At 48.9% G+C, this 19455-nt stretch overlaps 1 protein-coding gene and 1 non-coding gene across 3 annotated transcripts; both read right to left on the bottom strand.

The window, feature by feature from the left end:
• Window positions 1-405: 405 nt before the first annotated feature.
• On the bottom strand, window positions 406-18854 carry SESN2 (sestrin 2). Of its 2 annotated transcripts, none has more exons than XM_045545783.1 (10): window positions 18364-18854; window positions 11235-11300; window positions 9205-9402; window positions 8635-8817; window positions 8321-8533; window positions 7329-7479; window positions 6670-6788; window positions 6119-6309; window positions 2889-3033; window positions 406-2248 (listed from the first exon to the last, which is right to left on the bottom strand). In XM_045545783.1, exons 1-10 carry the CDS (start codon window positions 18451-18453, stop codon window positions 2162-2164), a joined length of 1443 nt encoding a protein of 480 aa, XP_045401739.1. In that variant the 5' UTR covers window positions 18454-18854; the 3' UTR covers window positions 406-2161. The 2 variants fall into 2 exon arrangements, with proteins under 2 accessions (XP_045401739.1, XP_045401741.1); XM_045545785.1 differs by lacking the exon at window positions 18364-18854 and adding an exon at window positions 14598-14633.
• On the bottom strand, window positions 10706-10869 carry LOC123636062. Its single transcript, XR_006734303.1, has one exon. It is a non-coding gene; the product is annotated as a U1 spliceosomal RNA (small nuclear RNA).
• Window positions 18855-19455: the final 601 nt, after the last annotated feature.

A 19455-nucleotide genomic window follows, 5' to 3' on the forward strand; every position in this document is an offset into this window, starting at 1 on the left:
GGAATCCTGGCTCCCCCACTGACTAGTGATGTGGTCTCGGCAATGCCACTTCACTCTGAGTCATGATTCTCTTGCAGGATTGCTGCAGATTCAGAGAAATGGTCTCTGAGTACCCAGCCCAGGGCCAGGCTTAGTCAGAAAAATAAGATGATCATTATTCCACAATGCCAGGCCAGCCACAGAGGGGTGGCAGGGCTGGACGCGCAGGGGACTTTCCTTGCCAACACTCCCAACCTGCAATCACTGGGCACAAGTACTCGGCAGGGCGGGGGCTATCAGGTCAGGTCCATGATGCAATCACAGCTCCCTGCCTGCACTACGAGGTGAACCATGACCTTCAGGAAACTGTGCTATGAGGTGAACCATGACCTTCAGGAAATGGAAAAACAGCCCATTGACAAGGAGTACAAAACAAAACCTCGGTGAACGTTTATTTCTCATCATACGGAACTGGTAGTAAAGCCAAAGAGTTGTGCATTTGAACACTGAATACCCCTCCCCACCTGCCCAGGGGACATTGACAGAGGCTCCACGTCCCCTCCAGAACCCACACCCCCCTGCTGGGGCCCCTTCTCTCTGGCACATCCTTGCAGGGAGGGCTTTCAGGCCTGAAGGGGGTGCCAGTCGCTTCTCCGTGCCTGCATGGGTGTGAAATGTAGCATGCTGGCCAGGCTCCTCTCCTGCCTGCCCAGAGAGGAGGGACAGGAGCAGCAGCGTAGCGGCCCTTGCCTTTCCTCAGTCACCTCCAGACTGGTCAGAGAGGAGGCGCAGACTGCCAGAATACGGGCAAGAGAAGTCATAATTCACAGTTATTTGCTACAGAAAGTGCCTGGATTGGTCCTTGGCTGCTTCTGCCTCCAAGCAATCCACTTAAAATCCAGAAGGGACAGAAGGGACACTGGGATGGGGGTGGGGGTCCTTGGAAGGCACCCAGGAGAGATTGACTGCAGGAGTCAGAGGAGTGGGGAGGTCCCAGAGGCCTTTAAGATTCTGCAAGAAAATCAGTTTGCTGTTGGCAGGTTGGCCTGAGAATCCAGGGGGCAGCATGAGACATTGTGGAAACTCAGACACACCCTACAGTCTGCAACTGTGGCGGTCGAAGAGGTTTGGCAATGTAGCCATGGTCAGCTGGCCAGAGAGGCAGGGCCCCAAACAAGAGCCCTACTGGGCCATGGTGCCACCTAAGCCACCTAGAAAAAGGCTCAACTTTTTGGCAAACATCTGCGGCAGAGGCACCAGGGACGGGAGAGTGGGGTGCCGGCCTGTGCATGGCAGGTGCGGTCTGGGGAGAACGGGATTCTCCGTCTCCTCCTCCTCTCACACACTGACTGCGGCTCCAGGGGGGAGGCCCTGCAGAGGTTCGAACCTCGACCATTTAAGGACCAAAATAAAGAGAAATTATAATCTAATACTCCCTCTTCTTCAGAAGGCAAAGTGACTAACAGAAGTTCAAACTCTCTAGAGATAATCTGCTTTTCTGATGTGCTTGGCCTTTCTCCTAAGGCCTCATACCACCAGGCACAGGGAAAAGGATGAGGGCGAAGAAGTCAAAAGAACTGAACTAGGATCTGGGCAAGCAGGGAACAAGGGGCCTACAAGCCGCCCAGCAGAACAGACTTTTGGGGAACTGGACACACAGACCAGCTGTGACCTTGACTTTCACATTGATGGGTGAATGGCAAGTGGGAGGTAATGAAATCTGGGTATGAGAAGGGAGGGAAGGCAAAGCTGCCTGGAGTGTCAGTCCCTGGAGCTGTTCACCCCTCTCCCTTGGGGGCCAGCCAGGGACTTTCCAGTCCAGGAAGGCCACAGCATTTGTGGCACATAAGTCCGAGCTTGGTCCATTTTCCTTCCTATGACCTCTGCCTTTGGTGGCAGGGGAAGGAGGAAGGGCGTGGACCCTCAGGATCTTCTAGTCCTTTTCCAGCTCCCAGGGGCAAAGCTGAGATCCCACTCAGTGCAATGATCCTGTCCATCCCAGTGACAAAAAGGAGGGTGTGGCTTGGGGGCTGCATCTCACATACAAGCCCACCCCAGAGTGGGCTGGGTGGGCGTGGGACACAAAAGGGTCTGGGTCTGTCTCCAGAGAGAGAAGTCCTTGCAGAGAAGAGGACACCCCCAGGGTCAGCTGCTCCGGGCCCAGGTCCTGCGTGGGAGGGAGTCAGGTCATGTAGCGGGTGATGGCTCGGAGGGCGTAGAGCAGAGCGGCTTGCATGCGCGCCTCCAGGAGCAACAGGTTCACGTGGACCTGGGGCGCAGAGGAGGGCACATTAGCAACTGATCCCACCCCTCCCAGACCGCCCCGATCCCTGACCACTTCCCTCACCCTTCCCTTTCCTACAGAGATGCCCTATGCTTTGCTAAAGCTCTGAGCAGTTGGGTGCAAGGATTGCTGAATAATTTCAAGCACAATCATCCTTGTCATGACTAATCTCTTTATCCGCAAAAGCTAAAAACAAGAACTACCACTAACTGAGCACCTATTTCAAATCAGAGGTTTACATGCATTTTCTCATTTCATCCTCCAAACAACCTTGAAATATAGCAGTATTTATTCCCTTTATAAAGATAAAAAGCTCAGAGAGGTAAAGTGGCTTGCCCAAAGTCACACTGCTACCAAGTGACAGTGTTATGATTTGAGCCCAGGTCTACCAAGCTACCACTAAGGATACTGTGTGAGGCGGGCACCCATGTTCCCATTTTACAGGTGAGTAAATTGAGTCTGAAAATCACACAGTGGAGTAAGACTTGAATCCAGGACAACAGGCCCAGGTGTCCCTCCTGCAGGACAGACTTAGTATGGGGTCCCTCAATGGGTCTTGATCCCTTGTCATCTCCACTAGCGAGGCTTGTCTGCTTCCATCCTGCTCTTCCTGCATGGGCTGTACCTTCTCTGAGTGGCGGAAGTGCTTCCAGAAAAGGTTGTACATTCTTCGGGTGGTCTTCTCTGGGTAGCAGGCCACTGTCTTGATATAGACCTTAAGATTCCGCTCCAGGAGCTGGTTCACCTCCCCGTAATCATAGTCATCGTATCTGGATGGAAAGGCCCAACAGTGTTATTCACCTCTGCTCACAGAGGTAGCTCCTCTCCCCTACCCCCACCCTACAGAAAGAAGAACAGAGAGTAGCAAGAAAAGTCAGAATGTAGGAAGCAAGAAGCCTGGTTCCTCTTAGAAAAACAGCTGATATCATATATTACAGGCCACAAGTCACAGGGGACCACTCCAAGGAACGCACAGAGAATGAGCATGCTGTATTGAGTGCCAACTACGTGCCATGTGGACACGTACTCATGGAATCCTCAAAACTACTATACACTACTGTATATACAACTGTTATCTACAATATATTATATTCATCAATCCCATTTTACAGATGAGCAAACTGAGATTCAGAGAAATGAAGTCCCTTGGCCTAGGTGATACAGCAGGGAATCAGTTTCAGACCCAACTCTGCCTGGCTCCGGGGCTATATTCATGACCATACAGTAAAGGCTATGGAAGGTGGGGGAGGGGGGGCAGTGCATATTTACTCTGGAGAACAAAGAGGGTTAAGGGTAGAAAGGAGTTAGTACACGTTCTACAGAAGGGCACGCTAAAGCCTGGAGAAGGCAATTAACTTGTCAAAAAGCAAGTTGGTGATAAGTCTAGAAGCAACTTTGTCATTCTGTAGTCCGCTGAGTTAGGGCAGCCAACGTCATCCCAGATCAACGTGGATGGGAAAGACTGGTTGAAACTGGAGGACAGATAAGGCAGACAGAGATACAGGAGCATAAACTACGTTGGAGAGTGGAGAGGCCTAGACCTGAGGGCAGGAACTAGCCTGGGCCACGTGCCCATCCCTTGGCCACCCATGAGTTGGAACCTGCCAGTGACCAGCAAGAGGATGGGCAATTAAGCAAAACTCAACCCACCCTGTGAAATATGATTTACGGCTAGTAATACTCAGAAACAAATTTTCTATAAGGAACATGTGCCTTTTTAAAAATTAGGAGTTAATTTTGTTGATGCTTGGTATAAATTGTTAAATAAAAAAAGCAAGAAAAATCATGTTTTCACTAAAATATGCTCATGTTTGAGTAAATGAGTAAAATAAGTGAAACGAATAGGGAAGAAAATAACAATGGATCTTGTTTTTGTAAAATTATATGCTTCGGCTATTTGTGCATAGAAAAAAGACAGGAAGAAAATACCTGATAACAACAGGTAGTATCATGGATAATTTTTATTTTCTTCTTTTTGTTATTTGTATTTTCTAAATTTTCTAAAAATCAGGCTATTTCTCTTTAAAAACACCAAACATATTTTTAAAGGAAATAATCATTATAATTTCAACTGTACAGAAGTGACAACACAACAAAGAAAGAAAAAAAAACAATGGAGGAAAACATTGCAGGATGTGGATGTGGTGGTTGTACTGGAGTAGAATTTGGGGAAAATTTTTTTCTTAATACTTTGAACTTTCCACAGTGTTATCAAAGTGAGATCTTTTTAAAATAAAAAGTTAATTAACAGGCTCACACCTGTAATCCTAGCACTTAGGAAGACTGAGGTAGGAGGATCGCTTGAGCCTTGGAGTTCAAGACCAGCCTGAGCAATGTAGCTAGACCCCATCTCTACAAATCTTAGCCAGGCATGGTGGCATGTGCCTGTAGTCCCAGCTACTCGGGTGGCTGAGGCAGGAGGATTGCTTGTGCCCAGAAGTTTGAGGTTGCAGTGAGCTATGATGACACCACTGCATACTAGCCTGGGCAACAGAGTTGCCTGTCTCAAAAAAAAAAAAAAAAAAAATTGTTCTATGCACATCCCTGACAAGCAATTTCACATCTAGGATTTATCCACAAGGACTTATGTATAAGACTAGTCAGTGAACATGGTGTTTGTCATAGTAAAAAACTGTGAACAACCTTAATGTCCAAAAATAGGGAAATGATTGAATAATTACAGTACATACGTAACAAAATACCATGCAGTGGTTAGAAAGCATGAAAGATCTATTCATACTGATAAGAAAGGTGGTTCACACTAGATTATTAGGTGAAAAAAGAAAACTGCAGAATGTCAAATATGATCCCATCAATTAAAAAAATATTAAAAAATCAGAATAGATTTAATAAGCAACAAGATGAAAATGTAATTCACATTATACTATACAGAAAGCACCACTAGTAAATAACATTTTAGTGTGTAGTCTTCCACACATTTTCCATGCTTACGTAACTGTTTAGAAAAAAAGGAACAAAGAGAAGATTCTCATTGGTAACCAGTTTTCTTTTCTCTCAATACAGTTTGAATATTTTTCCATGCCAATAGAAGTAGGCCTCTATTGTAATATCTAATAGCTGCATCTCTTATGACTTAGATCTGGGAAAGAATAAAAAAAATTAAAGGAAGAAAAAAAAAAAAAAGGCCAGGCATGGTGGCTCACACCTGTAATTCCAGCACTCTGGGAGACTTTAGGTGGGAGGATCATTTGAGGCCAGGAGTTCGAGACCAGTCTGGGTAACATAGCCAGACCGTGTCTCTACAAAAATAAATAAATAAATAAAATTTTTAAAAAGAATAAAAAATGTTTTTTTAATTTTTTTATTTATTTCTTTAAAATTTTTTCTCCTTTTTTAATTTTTTTCTTTGTACTTTCTAAAAAAATTTTAAAAATTTAAAAAATAAAGAAAATAATAACTGCATATTTCACTGAATGGATATATCATTGTTTTAAGTCTCCTATTGGTGGGCATTTATGTTGCCCTTATTTACTATAACAGAAGAATTGCTACTCAGAATGGAAACAAACATAAATATATATAGTATATGTATATACATGTATATATGTGTGCAAATATGTGTATATACGTATATATGAAACCATAGTTATCTCTGGAGGTGGGATTAAAGAGTTTCATTTACAAAGTTCAAATAATAAGCACTTTTATTATCTCTTAAAATCAGCAAAAAAATAAATTTGCTTTGAAAAACAGTATAGGCAACAGCAGCTTAGTTCCATTTGGTCTAAACAAACAAAAAATAGTATAGGCAAGAAAGAGGGAGAAAAATGAAACAACTGTGAGCCCAAAGAGTTGTAGTGCACACATGCCCAGGGAGAGGGGACATGCCCTCACCTGATGCCAAAGACGCAGTGGATGTAGTTCCAGATGGCCCTGCGGAGCACGGAGGTGTCCACACCGCTGTGCATGGCGATGGTGTTGTAGGTGAGGCTATAGGCTGCCTGGAACTTCTCGTCCAGCAGCTGCCCACCCTCAGGGTAGAGCCGCTGGATCAGCGAGTAGCCATGGTCTTCCCAGGTATAATCCTTAGGAACGTGGGAAGGGGTTGGTGAGCAAATCTTTGGAGGCCAAGGCCGGTCAGAGAGACCCTGTCCTCTGGAGTCCACCTTGGCTCTCCATAACGCTCCCTCCCCACATCACACATTTAACACACCGTTTGCTCTGGGCCTGAGATGCCAAGGAGGATGCACCTAGGTGATGACCCCCTCCCTAAGATCAGCACCCCCTGAGCTTAGGGTGCAGATGGGCCCCTTTAGGATTCACAGGAGCCCCACTGCCCTCGTGGAATCTTGAGGGAGAGAAGGTATCCAACTCTATATCCACTCAAACCACCCGCCCCCTGCTCGTTCATAAATCTGGAGCCATGGCCGACACTGGTGCCCTACCTGGGCACGGAAGGTTGGGGGCGCCTGAGTCCCTCGCCGGGTAAAGTCCTCATATCCAAAAGTGGGGTCTTCCACAAAGCACAGCATGTCTGGGTGTGGAGTGGGCTCCAGAATGTCAGCTGAGGACCAGAAAGAAGTCACAGTGAGGCTGAGGCACAGAGCACACAGGGTCCACTCCTGATTAATCATCAAAAGGGGGCAAAGCAAGGCCGGGTAGAGGGCCAAGAAAGCCCCTTGCTACGGTAAGCAGGACTTCAGCCAAAGCTAGGCCTGGGGGGAGGAGGCGAATCAGGCCCATGGGCCCAGGAGGCAAGGCCCCTAGCAACAGTGACAACAGTTATTTATGGAACTGCTTGCCCTGGGCCAGGCTCTGTGCTAAGAGCTTGGCTTGTGTGGTCTCATTTATCCCGCACACCAATCCTGAAGCCCTGAGACAGGAAGTGACTTGTCGGCGGTCACAGAGCCAGAAAGGCTAACAGGCCAGGGTTCAAAGCCAGGTCTGAGCCCAAAGCCCACATTTGGAACTTCTTGGAAGGGAGGTTGAGAGGCGGCTGCTTCTGGAGTACAGGAGATACGGTGCACGGAGCGGGGGCTACTCCCCACCAGAGATGGTGTAAGCAGCGGGCAGCCCTGGAGCCTGGCTGCCTGTGGTCCCGTACCTGAGGGGGTCACCAGCAGGCTCTCTGACTTCTCCAGCTCAAAGCGGCTCTCCATCTCCTCTTGCGATGCTCCCTCGTCCCGCAGCAGGCTCTCCTGCAGCTGCCTCATGCGTTCCATCAGAGCCTCCACATCTCGGGCAGCCTCAAAGCCCTGGAGGAGGGGCCCAGTGGTGACCATCTGTTCCTCCTCCCTCAGCCTCTCGCAAACGCCACTCATCCTTCCCTCACGCCAGGCCTTCCTGAATGATCACGAAGGCCTAGTGTAGCCTCTGTGCCAGCCATCGTGTGGCCAGCTCACAGGGTGTGTGCTTCCCAAAGTGAAATTTACAAAGCTACAGGACAGACACGAGTCTTCCCTCACAGGTAGGGAACTTTTTAAAGTATCTGTATTTCGTAGTTAAAAAAAAGGCCACATTATAGAGTAAGAGACAAACTTTATTTATTTACTTATTTTCGAGACGGTCTCACTCTTTCTCCCCAGGGAGAGTGCAATGGCATCATCATAGCTCACTACAACCTCCAACTCCTGGGCTCAAGTGATCCTCCTGCCTCAGTCTCCCAAGTAGCTGGGAATACAGGTGTTTGCAACCATGCCTGGCTAATTTTTCTATTTTTAGGCAGAGACAGGATGTCGTCCTTGCTCAGGCTGGTCTCGAACTCCTGGCCTCAAGGGATCCTCCTACCGCAGCCTTGCAAAGTGCTAGCTAGGATTACAGGCCAAACTTTGTATTTTTAAAGCACTAAAAACTGGCAGACTCTGAGCGTACAGGGCTACATATTGAGAGGTCAGTCACATGGTATTTCATTTAATCTTCATGACCCACTGTGAGTAGGAGTCTTTATCCCTATTTCACAGGTGAGGAAACTGAGCCTCAAAGTCAAATAACTTTTTATCGCCTCAGCGTGAGGAGACAGGGAAGCAGTAGCTTGCACCCAAGGACCAGAGGCCACGCCACCTTCCTCCCCAACCAAGACCCAGGCCCATGACTCACCCCAGAGTTGTTCAATGGGTCCCCACTTGGGGGGGTGCTTTGCTCACTGGGGGGTGAAGGTGCCTGGGGGGCAGGGCTTCCCTCTGGGTCCCCCTCAGGGAGGATGCCACAGCCAAACACGAAGGAGGCCAGCGAGTGGCAGTGGGTGAGCAGGACCAGAGCCTGAATGAGTTCGGCCAGGGACCAGCTGTGCTCGCCCGTCTTCAGCAAGGCCTGGAAGGGAGGGAAGATCAGACCTGCTCAGTGCCTGCCCCCTCCATGCCCCAGCCAGGCCCCTGTGCTCCCTCGGGGACCCGCCTCTTTGTCCACTGCACCTGGATGTGCTCTTTGGTGATGAGCCACGGCCGATGTGCCAGCAACTTGTTGATCTCGCTGAGTTTGCGCAGCTTCTCAGGGGCCCGGTGGAGGCCCAGAAGCCACTCAGGGTCACCACCAGTCTGCAGAAACTCAGCCATGTGGGAACCCACCAGGTAAGAACACTGGTGGCGGGCAGCAGCCTACAGAGGTGGTAGACAGATCCTGGGTCACCCTCCTTCTTCTGTGCCCCGCTCAGGGTGGGTACCCCGTGGAAGAAGATATCGTAGGGCTCACTGTTGCCTAAGAGGTAGGAAACCTAGGTTCTAACCCCAGCCCTGCCACCAGCTTGCAGGTCACCTGACCCCTCTGCATCTCAGTTTCCCAGTCTGCAAAATAGGCACTAAAGATGCCTCTATTCAGAACCTAAAATTCTATGAATGGTCAGAAAAAGCCAGGGCTTTCCTTTGCTATTATGCTGCCTTCCCTCCTTGCCTAAGGAATAAGCTCAGAAAGCTCCCAGAAAAGAGATCCAAAGACAGAACCCTCTGTGTAGCTGCTTTACAAGTGTCAGGCCCAGACAGGCTCACCATGATGGCAATGTAATGGCGCCAGGAGCTGGCCAAGGGCCCATCCGTGTGCAGCAGCAGGTAGTGCAGGCGCCAGAAACTGTTAAGGTAGTCAGGGTGCAGGCCCATCACCACCGCCAGGTTGTCCACCCGCCCTGAGGACATCAGCGCCTCCAGCCCCAGGTGCTGCTCGAGGTTCTCAGTCCCCTCCCGAAGGACCTGCAAAGCAAAGGAGAGCTCGTGGATTTCCCTCCTGCCCTCCCTACCCAAGAGACTGATGTATCCTTTGTGGTGGGTTTTTAATAGCAATAAAATGAAAACCACCACCATGTCCAAAAAGGGGGAATGCGGAGGAAAATATATTTTAATAAGTGATTAAAAGAATACCCATTAGGCACCTTATATAATAATAACAGCCAATACTTATATGTATAATGGTCTATACCAAGAACTGTTCAAGCACTTTATATATATTAACTCATTTAATTCTCACAACAACTATAAAACTGGAATTCTATTTTCTCCATTTTTAGATAGGAAAACTCGGGCACAGAGATTAAAAGTACAAGTTCTCCTCCCTTCATGGAGCTTTAATGCCAACACTGCAAATGCAGACAGGCATGGGGGTGGGTGCAAAGTAGCTCCCACGCTGAGTGCCTCCCCACACCATGTCTGCGCTGGGAGCTGTCCCTGCCTTATCTCACTGCATCCTTGCAATAATCTTATGAGGCCAATACTGTTATTTTCCCCCCTTGACAAAGGAAACCAGAGAGGTTTTGTTATTTGCTCAAGGTCACAGATCTGGTAAATGACAGCACCAGGATTCAAATCCAGATTAACTCCAAAGTCTATTTCTTTCCTTTATTATAAAAGAGTAGTTATTTATAAATGAAAAAATAAAATACAAGAGCAATACTTCAGTTTAAAATTCTGGGCTACAGACAAGTAATCAGCAAGTGGTTGTTCACCTTACATTTACAAAGGAGGGGAGGAACTGGGACTTTAGACACTTGTTAACAGCTCATTAACTACTTGGCCTACACATTCAGGAGAGCAACTGAGAACAGGAAACAAAAAATTCATCTTTGTTCATTGAAGGCCAAAGAAAAATCAGAAAACTATTTTAAATCTTTTCTGTGTTTCCCAGAAGCCCCACATGCTAGAATGTAAGTTCCATGATGGCAAAGATTTGTGTCTATCTCATTCACTGCTGTAACCCCAGCACCCAGAATGGCACCTGACATAGATTAATCATTTAGTCGATAGCTATTAAATAAACGTCTGAATGCATTCAGTAGATGAAAGCTGTCTCTGTTCCACTAAGTGAAAAAACAAAAGAAACAAAAAAACAAGGTGTCAACTATGACCTTGGTTCTGTACTGACAATAAGTACCCTGTACTGAACAAAAACCCTGGAAAACTGTAGCAAATGGTTAACAGCGATGGTCTTTTCAGGAGATGTGGGGTAGGGATTATAGGAGATCAGAGCTTTCTGAAACACTGGAAAAAAATTTTTTTTTAAACAGAGGAAAGCTCAAACCAGTCTCCCACTACAACAAATTATGCAGTCGAGTTTCCCACATTTGGGGAAATCGCAGGGGTCAGCACACCTGGAGTGCAACGGATGAGCCTCACCCTGGGAAAACTACCTTCATGATCATGGTATCTCCCCTGACAGGTAAGTATGGAAAAAAAATTTTAATACTAAACATGTATTACTGTTGAAGCAAAAAAAAATTGTAATATATGCACAGTCAAGGGTGAAATAAGATCGATAGTTCTATCTTATTAAAGAAATACAGGTGCTGATCTGGGAATCAAATGTTTGGCCATTACCTGGCTGTATTATTAGCACTTTATCTCTTTGAGTCCAGTAAAGTGGGGTTCATAGTGCCTGCTTCACAGAGCTGTTCTGTGAATTAAATGAATCAGGAACCTGAAGGTGTAGTTTCAAAGTTGCAATTTAAGGAATAGTAAAAGACCCTCACCCACCAATGCCCCATGTCCTTTCTTCCCAGGCACCAAAGATTCCTTACCCCTTCCAAACTTACCTCTTCCACTGGGATGAAGGCGCTGGGCCCTCGAGGGCCTCGCCGGACTCGGCTCTCCTTCTGCTCCTGGGAGGAACATTAAGGTTAGTGAGTGGTGGTGGGAAGAATAAAAAGTACTGTTATCAGGCGCGGTGGCTCAGGCCTGTAATCCTAGCACTCTGGGAGGCTGAGGCGGGAGGATCGCTTGAGCTCAGGAGTTGGAGACCAGCCTGAGCAAGAGTGAGACCTGGTCTCTATAAAAAATCTGCCAGGCGTGGTGGCACCTGTCTGTAGTCCCAGCTACTCAGGAGGCTGAGGCAGGAGGATTCAGTTCAGGAGTTTGAGGTTGCAGTGAGTTATGATGATGCCACTGCACTCTAGCCCAGAGGGCAGAGTCAGACCCTGTCTCAAAAACAAACAAACAAAAAGCATAATCCACCACCATCTCTTGTCTGGACCACCACCCACAGCCTCACCAATTGTCTGTCTCCACAGCCCTGTCCTCTCCTGTCCATCCTCTATCCAGCAGCCAGATTAACTTTCTGAAATGTAAACCTGATCAACTGGCTTAAAACCCTACCTCCCATGGCCTTCCAGATACGTTAGCCCCACCGCCCTCCCACTGGTGATTCCTGTCACAAAGCTAATTCTTATAGTCCTTCAGGGTCTAGGAACCTTTTTTTGACCCTTATCTGTGACCCCACAATTCCCAGTCCTTTTGCCTCTCAAAACACCATCTTTTAATTGTTGGGGATTTTTTGTTTGTCTTTTAGAGACAGAGTCTCACTCTGTCACCCAGGCTAGCACAATTCTAGCTCACTGTAGCCTTGAATTCCCAGGCTCAAGTAGTCCTCCTGCCCCAGTCTCCCAAAGTGTTGGAATTATAGGCATGAGCCACCGCACCCAGTCCTTATTGTTGCTTTTAAGTCTTTCTACTACCAGATCACACTTTATGGAGAGCAGGGCTGGGTCTTTCATGCTACTGTATAAATGTAAATACAGAATGCAGAAAGGCGGGGAGGGAATCAGAGCAGGGTGTACAAGGCTGATGGTGGTGGCTATTCTGACATGTATATATTTGAGCCTCTTTAGAAACTACCAGAATCATGTACTCACTAAATATGCTTCTCCTAGTCCTAGAGATGAAGTTCAGGAAGGCTGTTTTATTTATTAATTAATTTTGTTAATTTTCTTGGGGGGGGGGCAGCCTCTCAGCACTGGCCTTGGATAGTTTACCCAAATCAGAGTCATGCCCTCACTGTAACAGGACAGGGGTCCCTCAGTTCTCCCCTCCCCATTAAGATCCAGACTTAGCACTAGCCCCAGGTATCCAGGGAATAAAAATTACAATTAAAACTTCCTTCTCAGGTAGCCAAAAGCCCCCTGAAGGAGGCAGACCTTGGGAATCCTGCAAGACTACAAAGGAAAGAGCTATGGGACCTGGAAGTCTCAGGGGTAGGTACCAGTTCTGTCACTAACTGGCTGTGTGGCTCTGGGAATGTTACCTAGACTCTCTGGGCCTTAATCCTGGACAAAGAAGGTAGTTGAGCTGACTGCTCAGGCCCCTTTTAGCCCACACTTCTGGGAGCTACCAGCCAGGCTGGTCCAAGTTCAGCGTAGTAACCACCACAGTCTCCAAGCACTCCCTTGTCAGCTTCCCTCCTCCTCCCTCACCAAAGAGAAAAAGCCCAACAGCTCTGTCTGGGAGATAAGGATTGCTGACTCCGCAAACTGGCCCTCCCCCCTCAGGGGACCTGAGGACAGATAGACAACTACAGCAGGAGTAGGGCAGGGCAGAGCTGGGAGAGGAGGGTGGGGAGGGCAGGGAGGGCCCACTAGAGGTGCTGGGGAGGGACAGGGAACAGCCTTGGGAATGCCAGCTCCCTTCAAAATCTAAGGCAGGAGCTGTCAAAAGAAGGAGCTGACACCTGTAGGTCTTTCAGCGATTAGTCTGGATCCGTCAACATTTTCCAGCAATAACAATGATGATGATGATGATAATGTCCAGTTAAAAGATAGGGGCTCCTGACAAAAACTCTCTGGGCTCAAATGACAGCTCTATCACCTGTTAGCTATATAAGCCTCAGTTTCCTTACCAAATAGTGGAGATAATATTATCTATTTTCACTGGGTAGTCGGGAGGATTTAATGAGCTAACACCACACAGCTTACCTCAATATCGCCATCACAATAAGCACTTAATAAAAGTTGGCTATCATTCACCTTATTGTTATTTCAAACAAGGGCTTCTCAACCCAAGCAGTACATTAGAATCTCTTCAAGATTTATTTGTTTGTTTATTTTAAGGGAGGGGGTCTTGTTTTGTCACCCAGGCTGGAGTGCAGTGGCACGAGCTTTTTAAAAAATACCCAAGTCAGACACATCCCTGTAATCCCAGCTAGTCGGGAGGTAGAAACAGAATTGCCTGAGGCCAGGAGTTTGAGACTAGCCTGGGCAATATAGCAAGACCCCATCTCAATTAAAAAATATATACTAATGCCAAGGTCCTACCTCCAGCCATTTTAATTTAATTGGTCTAGGATGGGGCCCCAGTATAACATACAGCCAGGGTGAGGACTATTGTTTGCACCATTTATTGATCACTTTCTTAAGTATAAGGCACTGTGCTAAGTGCTTTCCAGGTGGAAACAATTAATTTGTTTATTCAACAAATAATTCTTAAAATTTTTAAAAATTCTTAAAAAAATTGTTACTGTTAATCTCACTTGAGTATGATCGACAAATATTTTTGATGACTATATTACAGGCAGCAAGAACACAGCAGTGAAAAGACAAAGTCTCAGCCTCCATATATTAATAATTCAGGATCTAATGGCAAAAGACAAACAAATGATGAATAGGATTTCAAATCATAGATTCTATAGAGTGAGTGAAAGAAAGCAATGAATGTATGATGGATGGGAAAGTATGCAATATTTTAGTGTAAGTAGACAGGAAAAGCCACTGAGGAGGTAGCCTTTGAGCTGATATCTAAATGTTGAGAAGGCAACAGGGCGGGTATAGGTCCAGGGGAACCAGCATTCCAGCCAGAGGGAACAGCCAGGATAAAGCCCCAAAGGCAAGACCAAGTGGATTTGACTCCAGGGCTCCAATGCCCCAAATGCCTCCCTGACTTTGACGGCACCTGTCTCACTGTTTCTCACCTTGAGGGCACACACCAAACCTAGTTCCTTGTTGCTACTCCAGTGTTAAGCACAGCACAGTCCAACAGAACTTTTTGCTATGATGGAGTGCAAATATGGGAGTCCCTAGTCACTGTAGCTGAGCATTTGAAATGTGACTAATGCAACAAAAAATTGAATTTTTAATTTTAATTTTAATTTATCTGAATTTAAATAGCAGGCCAGGTGTGGTGGCTCATACCTGTAATCCTAGCATTCTGGGAGGGTGAGGTGGAAGGATTGCTTGAGGTCAGGAGTTCGAGACCAGCTTGAGCAAGAGTGAGACCCAGTCTACTAAAAATAGAAAAATTAGGTGGGTGTGGTGGCACATGCCTGTAGTCCCAGCTACTTGGGAGGCTGAGGCAGGAGGATTGCTTTAGCCCAGGAGTTTGAGGTTGCTGTGAACCTGTGAACTAGGCTGATGCCACAGCACTCTAGCCCGGGCAACAGAGTGAGACTTTGTTTCAACAACAACAACAAAAAGATGTAAATTTAAATAGCCACAGCTAAGGGCTACCATATTGGACAGCACAGGTTCAGTATACCTGATAAAGGCATGATTCCAGTCCCACTTTACAGATAAAGAGAAACCCAGAGGGGGCAGGTCACCTGCCCGAGGTAATACAGCCAGTGTGGGTTGGACGGAGAATGCATGGTGGCTATTCCTATAGTTCCAACTGAGGAGATCACATGGGGCAGCAGGAACACTGAAGTCAGACAACTCACTGGATGGCCACTCAACAGGAAGGTCTTCAGGCAAGTTGTAAAAAGAGGGTAATGGCCTTAGAGCTCCGTGTCTGGCTCCTAACATAAGGGCTCACTACACGTTAACTTTTATATTAGCGCAGGTAGTTGCACATAGGTTCCATGTAATTTTCATCCATTTTAGAGTGAGGGGGGCCTCTATTTTGCACACAAGGAAAGATTAAGGGTCTAAAGGTTAAGTACTAGCTGACAAGTGGCCAATCTGAGATTTGAACCCTGGGCTGTTTGGCTTCTAAGGTCCCTTCCACTCCATCATAACAGCTTCTGGAAATGGCTCCAGGACTGGAGATTTGAACCCAGCTCAGTCTGGCTTCCAGGGGTTCTATCCACTACTCACACTGGCCTCTTAGAGAAGCCCTAGCCTGCCTTCTTCCCCTTCCTTCCTTCTCACTTTGTCACTCAGGCCAGGGTGCAGTGGTGAGATCATAGCTCCTTGAAGCCTCAAACTCTGGGCTCATGCGATCTTCCTGCCTCAGCCCAGCCTTTATTCTTGATATCCTATCTAGAGCCTGCGAGCCCCTGGACTCAGCTACAGACACCTGCTAAGTCACTCTGCCAGCTAGGAGGGAGCAGACGCTATCACCCCCTAAGCCCCACAGCTGAACTCAGAAATTTGCCTGGGTTTACACCTGAAAGGAATATACAGAAATATGGCCCAAGCAGCCTCTGACCTCCAGCCCTGTAGGGGGCTGGGGGGTGCAGAGTGTGAGTGGTGCCACACACTTGTCCACCCATCATGAGCTGGGCACCAAGCTAAGTGCTTTACACATCTCATCTGTCTGATTCCTCACAACCAGCCAGAGAGAAATAGGTCTTGTTATCCCATGTTTACAGACAGGTCACTGAGGTTCAGGAAGGTCCTCTCCCAAATGGGCACAACTCAGATCTGACTCCGAAGCCTGGACAGTTCACAAGGATCACCTAAGCCAACAAGGGGCAAATAGTTACACTTACTAGGTGCAAAGAACAGTGCTGGGGATGGGACCAGCAAGGTGTCTCAAGTCCAGCAAGGGAGACAGAAAAGAAATACCCAGTTACACGATTATTTCACATAACTGGGACAAAAGCTCCTACAATGGAGAAGGGGGACTGGAAGAGGGTATGCAAGGGGACTTCTCTGGTGAGGGAAGAAAGGCTTCCCCGAGGAAATGTCTGAGGAAGTTATTCTAGAACCCAATATGGCTTTGAAAACATACTACCAGCACTAAAACTAGTGTGAAGTCCTCAGAACTCTCTGGAGATACACACATTTGAGGGCCTTGATCCCCTGAAAGGGGGTGTGTGGTGAAATAAGGGGGAGTTGAGGGGTCTTGGGCACCAGGCTCTGTACGATCAGAACCCTGCCATCTTCGAAGCATCCACGAAAGCAGACGTCCTCCCAAGGTCCTCTTTTCTCAAGAAACGATTGGTGGAAATAATGCCAGACATCAGCCGCCTTCCCCACTGATGAAACATGGCTTCTGTCTACAGGCCACTCCCATGTAGCCTGCCTGGACCACCTGAGGCACTATTTTCTCCCTAGACCACTTCCCAGGTGCTGTCCTGGAGAAGGATGTACCGACTCTGTCCTCAAGCAGGCAGGAACAGGCTCAGGCACCGTCTAGTGAGACACTCTGGGGAAAGGGAAATGTGTGCCCTGGCCACATTCTGATAATAGCTCGCATGTTTTATACAGTTACCGTGTTCCGGGCCCTGTGCTTCAGCCTTTGCTTGAATTCTGAGTTAATTCTCCCAAATGTCCCTCAGAGATACTATAAAACCCCCATGGGAAGAAACTGGGGATCAGAGAAGTGATCCCTAGGCTATGGCCACACAGCAAGGTAGCAGGAGGGCTGGGACAGGAACCTAGTGCTCACTCTAGCGCCCAGGTGCTCTCAATAATATCATTTCCATTTTTCAAGAGAAATACTCTTCAAAGTATCTTGGTCAAAGTCACGTAGCAGAGAAGTGACAGGAGTGAGGGTCATTCCTCCACACAGGGCTCCTAAATCATGGTGGGGAAGTGTGAACAAGCTAAGAGAAAATCCAGGACACAAACCACACACTGCTGGGAAGTAGGACCCCCAGAAACCATGTTGCTCAGAGAAGAGCAGAAATTTTCCAGAGATCGCCCAGCTTAGTACTAGCACTCCACCAACTCTCAGTCCCAGCCATACACCTCCACCGTGCTCCAGGCCTGCAAACTAAAGAAACAAGCAAAACTCTCTGTAGGGCCAAGCACCCTCCGCAATCCTAGAGACACCCAGGCCAAAGAATGAGCTACTGGGTGGGGCTAGTGAAGAAAGCCTCTCTCCAAGCACCTTCTGGGCCTCAATTTGTTCATCCTGTAAAATGGGGCTATACTGTAGCTTGTAATATTCTGCTGGTTTAGTCCTGAGGACTCAAAGAAAAGGCAAAACTCGAGGCTGCCATGTACTAGGTACTTAATGATAAACTATCCATTATAGCTGCTGGGGGTGGGGGAGTGCGAATTATTAGATTAGGTCCACCTTAATCCAAGCCTTCGCGCAAAGCCTTTCTGGGCTACACCGCGGGGAGGGGAGTTCCCGTGAAACAAACTTCTGGGCCCTCAGACCACTTACTTAGCAGCGCTCAGGCTAATCCGCGGTTGGCTTCGGGAGCCGCGGCCAGGGCTGTCCCCTCTCCCCCCAGCGTTGGCAGTCGCCGCAGCGTCCCGGGCGGCCTGCCAAGCCCTCAGAGCACCCGCGCCCCCCTCTTCAAATCAGGGGTGCTGGTGGGCTGGGGGCAAGGTCGACCTTCGCTGGCAAGTCCCAAGTGCCCCACTCCCCGCGCTGGGGGTAGGAGCCGGGACGTATCCTAGAAAGAGTCCTCTGCCCGCCAGCCCCCGCCAGGAGGAAGGGAATCTGCGGAAGGGGGCGGGGAGGAGGAGTGGTCGGGCCGCTCCGGCCGGGATTTGCCTGGACTTGAAGACGCCCTCGACAGGAGTCTAAACCCCGGAGAGCTTCGAGAAGGCTATCCCCTCATTGGCCAGGAGTCCGAGGGAGCCCAGGAGAGCTCCACTGCCCCGGGGGGAGGGGGAGGGGTGGGGAGGGCCGTGGCTGTCAGTTGATGCAACCCCAGTCCTGGGTTACGCGCTCCCGTTCCCGAGCCCGGGGGGCGCCCAGACTAGGCTCGGGGCAGCTTGAGGCGCAGAAGCGGCTCGGGGTTCAAGGGAAGAGTGGCGTCGCTCGGCCGCTGCTTACCTCTCCCGGCCCGGGGCCGCCGACGCCGCCCGGGGCGAACGGCAGGTAGCCCTTGAGCTCCGAGCGGCACTCAGAGTCCGCGACGATCATCGTGTGCGCCAGGACCCAGCCGCGGCTCGCCGACCACCCGTGCACCGGAGGGGGTTTCGGACGGCCGCACGCAGGAAGCCGGGACTGGGAGCCGCTGGGGAGGTTCTAGAACCCCGAGGTGGCTCTCGGGGTTCCAGAACGCTCCGAAATCGGAGAACGGCCGCTGCTGTGCTGGACTCTTCCCCCAGTCTGGCTTCTGGAACGGTGAATGGCCTCGAGGGCCCGGGATTGGCCGCGGCGCAGGGGTTTTCACGGCCTCGGAAGTCCGCAGTGGCCGGTGCTGCTCGCGGACCCAACGCTCCTCAGCATCCCCGCCGCGGAACTGCCAGCGCTCGCCGGGCTCTGACACTAGCCGCGCCGCTCAGCCCGCTGCGGTCCCCGGGGGAGGGCGGGGATACAAAGCCCCGCGGCGCAGCCAATCAGATGTCTGTTTCCCAGGGAGGCGGGGACGACACCTCCCTCTGGGGCCAACCGCTCCACCAATCGGCTCCGGGAAGCACCCGGGAACTCTGGGAGCTGTAGTCGGCCTTACACAAATGCTGCAAACTTTTGCAAGAGGGTTCAGTCAGATCGCTGGCAATACCAGACGACAGTGACAGCCCAGAGAGTCACTAGCGATGCGTGATAAAAAGGGACTTTACCGGGCTGGGTCAGAGAGCTGGTGTGAAATCTCTCTCAAGTGAATTCTTCATCTTTTCGGTTCCTGGAGGGACTGGTTAAGGTTTAGGAGAGGTTTGGTCCCCATGTATCCAGTGGTGCTGAACACCAGATCTTTGGAGGTTAGAGGACACAACCTTGTTACCCCTGGCTTTGGGGAGGACATCACTTCCAAATGTGCCAGACATGGAGAATTCGCCTTATTTGTGGAGTCTCTGGAAAAGCCTTCATTCCTTGAAATGCCACCGGTAACCTTATGTCTAACCTCAATCCCTATTGCTGTAGTTTTTCTACTTCTCCCTTGGAGCCTCTAGTCCTGGCTTCCACCCTTGCCACTCTCCTCGA

Source organism: Lemur catta, chromosome 3 (genome assembly GCF_020740605.2).
Source record: "Lemur catta isolate mLemCat1 chromosome 3, mLemCat1.pri, whole genome shotgun sequence".
Lineage (NCBI taxonomy): Eukaryota > Metazoa > Chordata > Mammalia > Primates > Lemuridae > Lemur > Lemur catta.